Source organism: Notolepis coatsorum (assembly GCF_963971535.1).
Source record: "Notolepis coatsorum genome assembly, contig: SCAFFOLD_1677, whole genome shotgun sequence".
Lineage (NCBI taxonomy): Eukaryota > Metazoa > Chordata > Actinopteri > Aulopiformes > Paralepididae > Notolepis > Notolepis coatsorum.
This window is the reverse complement of record NW_028169929.1, coordinates 1-7,339: the sequence shown is the minus strand read 5'-3', so window position 1 is coordinate 7,339 and position 7,339 is coordinate 1. Positions and strand designations below refer to the sequence as shown.

The 7,339-nt window shown below is 46.0% G+C and overlaps 1 protein-coding gene across 1 annotated transcript; it reads right to left on the bottom strand.

The window, feature by feature from the left end:
• Positions 1-3,517: 3,517 nt before the first annotated feature.
• gadd45ga (growth arrest and DNA-damage-inducible, gamma a) lies at positions 3,518-5,730 on the bottom strand. Its single transcript, XM_084339505.1, has 3 exons — positions 5,495-5,730; positions 5,138-5,351; positions 3,518-4,393 (listed from the first exon to the last, which is right to left on the bottom strand). Exons 1-3 carry the CDS (start codon positions 5,647-5,649, stop codon positions 4,280-4,282), a joined length of 483 nt encoding a protein of 160 aa, XP_084195631.1. The 5' UTR covers positions 5,650-5,730; the 3' UTR covers positions 3,518-4,279.
• Positions 5,731-7,339: the final 1,609 nt, after the last annotated feature.

Sequence of the window (7,339 nt, the reverse complement as noted above, 5' to 3'; positions counted from 1 at the left end):
TTTAACCCTGTGAGGCCCAAATAAAAAAGACATTAGCAACTTCAGAGGCCAGAGGGTGAGACCTATAAACGCATGAAGGGTGCCGTGACTGAAAAAAAAGGTTGAGAAACGCTGGTATATGGTGTGGCTCTTTGTGGTACCACAGTAATTTTTTTGTGGCTCTTAGTCTCTGACTGGTTGGCCACCCCTGCCCTAGACAGAGTGCAGTTCTGTATCCCCTAGACAGAGTGCAGTCCTGTATCCCCTAGACAGAGTGCAGTCCTGTATCCCCTGGCCTAGACAGAGTGCAGTTCTGTATCCCCTAGACAGAGTGCAGTTCTGTATCCCCTAGACAGAGTGCAGTTCTGTATCCCCTAGACAGAGTGCAGTTCTGTATCCCCTAGACAGAGTGCAGTCCTGTATCCCCTAGACAGAGTGCAGTTCTGTATCCCCTAGACAGAGTGCAGTCCTGTATCCCCTGGACAGAGTGCAGTCCTGTATCCCCTAGACAGAGTGCAGTTCTGTATCCCCTGGACAGAGTGCAGTCCTGTATCCCCTAGACAGAGTGCAGTCCTGTATCCCCTGGCCTAGACAGAGTGCAGTTCTGTATCCCCTGGCCTAGACAGAGTGCAGTTCTGTATCCCCTGGCCTAGACAGAGTGCAGTTCTGTATCCCCTGGCCTAGACAGAGTGCAGTTCTTTATTCGCTATATAGAGTGCGGTTCTTTATTCTTCATTCCCTATATAGAGTGCAGTTCTTTATTCCCTATATAGAGTGCAGTTCTTTATTCCCGTTATACAGTCGAGTGCAGTCCTGTATCCCCTAGACAGAGTGCAGTCCTGTATCCCCTAGACAGAGTGCAGTCCTGTATCCCCTAGACAGAGTGCAGTCCTGTATCCCCTAGACCAGTGTTTCTCAAAGTGGGGGGCGTGACAGGGGGGGCCTTGAGATTTAAAAAAAAAATAAAAAAAAATAAAAAAAGTTTTTTTTGGATTACAGAAAAATATCACTAAAGTGCTATCTGTTGCAGCTGCACTGTTTTCCATGAAAATACCATATTTGGATAAGTTTGACCATTTCTCAAAATCTGAAAATCATTATTTAATAAAACACAGAAAAGGATCACTAAGTTACTCTTGATAAAAAAAAACTTTACAGACAACATTGAGACAAAGCTTCCTGACACATCTCCATCCAAACTCTTGGAAGAACTCATTGAAATCTCATCTGATACCACCTGGAGAGCTAGTTTCAGAGTGTGGTGCTGAGTACCAAGTATCTCATGATGCAGCAGTTAAGGTGTTGATACCATTCAGCACCACATATCTGTGTGAAGCTGGCTTTTCATCCATGACAGCTCTGAAAACAAAATATAGGGCCAAGTTGAGCCTTGAGGATGACATGCGTGTTGCCTTGTCAAAGACTGACAGCAATAAAGACTGTTTGCTTATTTCCTATGTTCGCTTTGTAAATTCCCAGTCACTGAGTGAAGATCTGCTGTTTTGCAAATATGTCAAAAACAGAGCGACAGCTGATGAGCTCTTCAAAATTATTGACAGTTACCTGACAGAACATGGACTGAAATGTGAGAACTGTGTGGGCTTTTGCTCTGACGGTGCGCAGGCCATGGCAGGGAAAAGGAGGGGGCTACAGCCGCTCATCAAGGGGGTCTCGCCAAACGCGCAATGGACGCACTGTAAATTCACAGAGAGGCGCCAGCGTCAAGACAGCTTAGCCCTGAGCTGAATGAGGTTTTGACAGAAGTTATAAACGTGGTAAATTTCATCAAAACCCGAGCCCTGAAAGCACGCCTGTTCTCTGCGCTGTGTGAGGAGATGGGAGCTGACCATTCTGCAGTGCTGTTTCACAGCGAGGCAAGGTGGCTCTCGCGAGGGAAGGTGATGTCAATTTGAAAGGTCACGATATTGGTGTTATTTCAATACATTTAAACATGGCCCATTTCATGACTATTTTGTTGGGGCGAGGGGGGGGGGGGCCCAAGATATTTTGGTCCGCCAAAGGGGGGCCTGACAGAAAAAGTTTGAGAAGCACTGCCCTAGACAGAGTGCAGTCCTGTATCCCCTGGCCTAGACAGAGTGCAGTTCTGTATCCCCTGGCGTAGACAGAGTGCAGTTATTTATTCGCTATATAGAGTGCAGTTCTTTATTCGCTATATAGAGTGCAGTTCTTTATTCTTTATTCCCTATATAGAGTGCAGTTCTTTATTCCCTATATAGAGTGCAGTTCTTTATTCCTTATATAGAGTGGTTATTTATTATTTATTCCCTATATAGAGTGCAGTTCTTTATTCCCTATACAGAGTGCAGTTCTTTATTCGCTATATAGAGTGCAGTTCTTTATTCCCTATATAGAGTGCGGTTCTTTATTCCTTATATAGAGTGGTTATTTATTATTTATTCCCTATATAGAGTGCAGTTCTTTATTCTTCATTCCCTATATAGAGTGCACTTCTTTATTCTTTATTCCCTATATAGAGTGCAGTTCTTTATTCCCTATATAGAGTGCAGTTCTTTATTCTTTATTTCCTATATAGAATGCAGTCCTTTAATTATTCCCTATATAGAGTGCAGTTATTTATTCCCTATAGAGTGCAGTTCTTTATTCCCTATAGAGTGCAGTTCTTTATTCCCTATATAGAAAGCAGTCCTGTATTCCCTATATAGTGTGGTACTTCATTCCCTACTGTATATAGAGAACAGTCCTTTATTCATTCCATATAGAGTGCAGTTCTTTATTCCCTATAGAGAACAGTCCTTTATGTATTCCCTATATAGAGTGCAGTTCTTTATTCCCTATATTAGAGTGCATTTCTTTATTCTCCATATAGATTGCAGTTCTGTATTCTCTAGAGTGCAATCCTTTATTCTTTAGAGTGCAAGCAGCTCCCAATTCATGCTTGGATGCACAGAACGTACAGCCAGACGCCCTGCCCCCTGACACACAGACCCCTGTATCCCCCCGCTGACAGTGCAGAAGCCGTGCTCTGAGAAACAAAGGAGGTGAGGGAGAGAGAGGCAGAGGCCCCGTACCCCCCCCCCCACCCCCGGCCCCAGAGCTGGCCGTGTCAGTTGTGCAAGCTGTCGCATTAGGCAGCTGGCCGGTAAAAGGTCAATGCAGCACGCGTCACAACCATTATTACGTTGCAACTACTCTTCTTTCTGGTACTGAGCAGCATGCAGGTCTGCAGGTCTTTGTGCAGCACTTCCTGGTTCGGTTATCTCCCCGTCATATCAGATAACGCTTCACTGTAATCTAGGCTGCAGCTTCCAGTGAAAGGAGCTACTTCTCTGAACCAGGAGGAAGTGACCTAACTGTCTGGGGGAATGAAACGTCAGCGCCTAGAAAACGGCGTGCAGTAGTTCAGTACTATACTACTACACAGAACTATCAACACCTTCATATGAGTGTGTCTGTGGCGTCATTGTAATTAAAAGTTTCCAATACCTACATTAGTGACTGAGCTTTCAAACATAGAGCATGCACAGATTGAATAACTTTACAGACAAGAGTATAAATTAAAATATTTATTGACAAAAACATGTTAAAAACAAAGTGTACAGTTTCAAAATCAGACAAAACGATATTGCATTAATTTCTCTGCATTATCTGAAAGTAAAGTCAATGTCCATGAAAATCACGAGGTTTCAAGTCTTTGTTATTCTGCACGTCAGGTGCAGAAACGGCTCCAGCATCGTGATAAATCGCGGGCAAATGTCTGGTTATTATTCCAAGCACTTCCCGTTTGCCGCTGCACAGGAGAGCCCTCCAAGAAACGTCCGTTATTAATCTTCAGACTAGTTCCTCCAACATCCCTCCTTCTTTCTGACACAACTCCAGTCCACCTTGTCACACTTTCAGAAGTCCATTTTCCCTCCTCTCTCTCTCTCTCTTCCATCAACCATCTCCAGTCGTCAGCTCATCGCGTCCCTCGCACCAGGGGGCAGAGTGTCTAGCATGCTTACAGGGTATCAGGCCAGTTCCAACTCCTTCCCAGTGTCCAAGGTCCACACACAAGAACACCTGACCCCAGTCCACAGCGTGACCCCTGACCTCTCATCCCTCCACAGGGGAAGTAATCCAAGAAACCAAAGAACCAAAGCGTGCAGCGGGGGGAGCCGAGAGGTGGGGGGGGGGCACGTCCACGGCCCTCGTAATCCAGGCGTCAACAGACCCCACCATTAGCGGCGAGGCTCTTCTCCTGTTACTTTCTCTTCATCTTCATCAGCATGAAGCGTGATGTTTTTTCGGGGGCGGGGCGGGGGGTGGGGGTCCACCCGCCTCAGCGCTCCGGGAGGGTGATGGAGGGCACCCAATCGTACAGGCTGCGGCTCTCCTCGCAGAAGAGGCTCAGCTTGTCCAGGGCAGGGTGCTTCCAGGGCTCTGCACTGGGGCTCTGCGCGGAGAGAAGAGAGGCGGAACATTAGAGTCCATCACAGGATAACATCCTTTATTAAAAAAGGTGCTGTAAGTGGCGTTTTTTTGTTGTTAAAATATGTGTTAAATAGCTCTACATTCCAACAACCATCACTGACATAGTGTTGGTCAGTAACACAGGTCTCCCATTCCCTCCTGCTCTGCAGTAAACAGAATACACATTTTCTGGTATCCCTTCCCACGTTATCCAATCAGGAGAGAACCCTAGATATTTTTTACTTATTTCAAGAAATCTTGCCAAGCCAAATGTGCTTACTGCACTGGTACAGTAGATTCTTTTACTTGTTTCAAGAACACATTTGCTTAAAACTATTTATTTAAATTTAAATTTGTTGTATACGCTATATCAGTGATGGCTGTGTAGAGCTATTATTTCAACATGCAGACTGTAAATCATACATTAAGCATAGTGGTGGTCAGTGGAGGGTGGATGATGATGTAACACGCATCTAATATTAGGATGATTTAGTAACCTGTGAGCCATTATTTAATAAGGAAAGACAGAAAGGGTGTGTACTGTACACGCAGTATGCATATATAGCCTTAGCCTAGATTACTGTGCTGGATAAGCAGTAATGAGGGCAGCAGGTGCATGGAGAGAGAGAGGGGGGGGGGGGGGCAGACCGGAGTGAGCATGCGGGGTGAAGGAGGAATGCTGACTGGCTAACTCGTGACACTGGACCGTGTGTGTGTGAAAACGTACCGTGACAAGAATGCAGTGCGCGTCCTTGGGCTCCTGGCCGCTGGAGTCGCTGCCCACGAGGCCGGCGAGGCGCTCGATGTCACTGACCCGCACCACGTTGATGTCGTTGTCGAAGCAGAAGGCCTGGATGAGGGTGAAGTGAATCTGGAGGGCGATGTCGCACTCGTACTCCTCGTCCGTGGCCAGGACGCAGAACGCAACGCTGTCCGGGTCGCTGCAAAACACAAAAAAAAGGAATATTTAGAAATATTCTAGTTTTTCTAGAGCGCAACACTTTTTTTTTGCAATTAAAAACCTGCGCATGTCACAATGTAATGCGATTCATGTTTTTTTTTTAATATATATATATATACTTACACATTCATGATTTTGGCCGATTCGTAAACTCCGACGGTCAGGTAGTCCTGCTTATTTGCAGCCACCAGTAGTTCCTCCAGGGCTGTGCCTGCGTGTTGCACCCTATCTGCGGTGTCCATTGTGTTCTCTTGTCCGCGGACCTCTTCCAGAGTCATAGCTGTATATCCAAAATGCGATCGTGCAGAGCGGAGATGAAAGTCTAGTCAGTGTGCGTGTGTCGTGTTGTCTTTTATTGAGCTGTGGCTGTTATTCTGAACGCTGAGCGGGGCTGTCAGCGCTTTTATAGCAGCGCGCAGCGGGGCTTCTCGGCAAGGGGCGGGGTTTTCCCCTCGTGCTCGTTCGCGATTGGCTCGGTGACGAAAGCGCAAAAGTCCCTGTCGAGTTGTTACGTACGGCGCAGGTTGTTGACAACCCCACGTGGGGTAGAATTACAGTTAAAGAACCCCCCGCCACGCACACACACACACACACACACCGTGACACACGCCACTCGCCTCCTCCCCCCTCCCCTCCTCACTTTTTCCTTGTTGTCAACATCCAACATCACTGAGTGCGATGAAGAAAATCTAACAAATCCCAGTTTATGGATTTATTCTCCTAGGTTTTGCATTTCCAGCGAAAACAGCCCCCCTACTGCCGAGAAACTGTATCTGCTTCCTGGACACAAAGAGAAGACAGACACGCTCCTCTCTCCTCTGTTGTTGTTGTTGTTGTTGTTGTTGTTGTTGTTGTTGTTGTTGTTGTTGTGTTGGGTTATGCTGCACTCCCGCTGTAAGCAAGGACATGTGGCTTTTCCCATGGCTGTTATAAAACAAGGGAGATGTGTATTAATGTGTATATCTACAGAGGGGGGTATTGTTTTATTAGGCTGATCATATAATGTGCATGCATCCTTTTACATTAGTGTGTGTGTGTGGGGGGGGGGGGGGGGGGGCAGATTTAATAATGGGTCCGTTGTTGTGTGTTTTACAATCTCAGAATTATCCCGAGTTCTGATCCATAATATGACTGGAACTGTATTGGAACAGTGACCAGCAGCTTGAGAGAGCGACACATGCCACTTTCTTTCTTTCTTTCTCTCTCTCTCTCTCTCTCTCTCTCTCTCTCTCTCTCTCTCTCTCTCTCTCTCTCTCTCTCTCTCTCTCTCTCTCTCTCTCTTTCTTTCTTTCTTTCTTTCTTTCTTTCTTTCTTTCTTTCTTTCTTTCTTTCTTTCTTTCTTTCTTTCTTTCATTCATTCATTCATTCATTCATTCATTCATTCATTCATTCATTCATTCATTCATTCTTTCTTTCTTTCTTTCTTTCTTTCTTTCTTTCTTTCTTTCTTTCTTTCTTTCTTTCTTTTTTCTTGACACGTGGCGATTATACTGAATACACAACAGTGACTCTGTCCGAATAATGGGCGCGTGCTCCACCTGCCCCTGGTTCTGTCAGGAGTGTGTGTGTGTGTGTGTGTGTGTGTGTGTGTGTGTGTGTGTGTGTGTGTGTGTGTGTCGTGCGCGTGCGTGCGTGCGTGTGTGTGTGTGGGGGGGGGGGGGGCTCCATCTTGAGGGGCTCCGGGCAGAAGGCTTTGACAGATGCACAGCACTCCTGTAAAACAGCGACACGTGCCGCGGGTCCTGTTCGGCCAATCTAGAGGCGATATCAGTGCTGCTGCGTGTTTTCACATTCAACACCTTTCACTGCTGCTAGACAGATGTGTGTGTGACTGTGTGTTGACGAATAAACAGCGTTACACATTGTTCTAGATTGATTTGTCTGATTTGAGCTGAGCATGTCACGGCTTGCTGTTAGCCAAATATAGTATGGATACATTTGCCTATCTATGTATATGATTTAGTTCGC

Coding starts and splice junctions, on each gene's coding strand:
- gadd45ga (XM_084339505.1), bottom strand. CDS start 5,649: ATGACTCTGGAAGAGGTCCGCGGACAAGAGAACACAATGGACACCGCA. Junction 5,352..5,494: donor TCGGCCAAAATCATGAATGT/GTAAGTATATAT, acceptor TGTGTTTTGCAG/CGACCCGGACAGCGTTGCGT. Junction 4,394..5,137: donor CGCACTGCATTCTTGTCACG/GTACGTTTTCAC, acceptor CTCTCCGCGCAG/AGCCCCAGTGCAGAGCCCTG.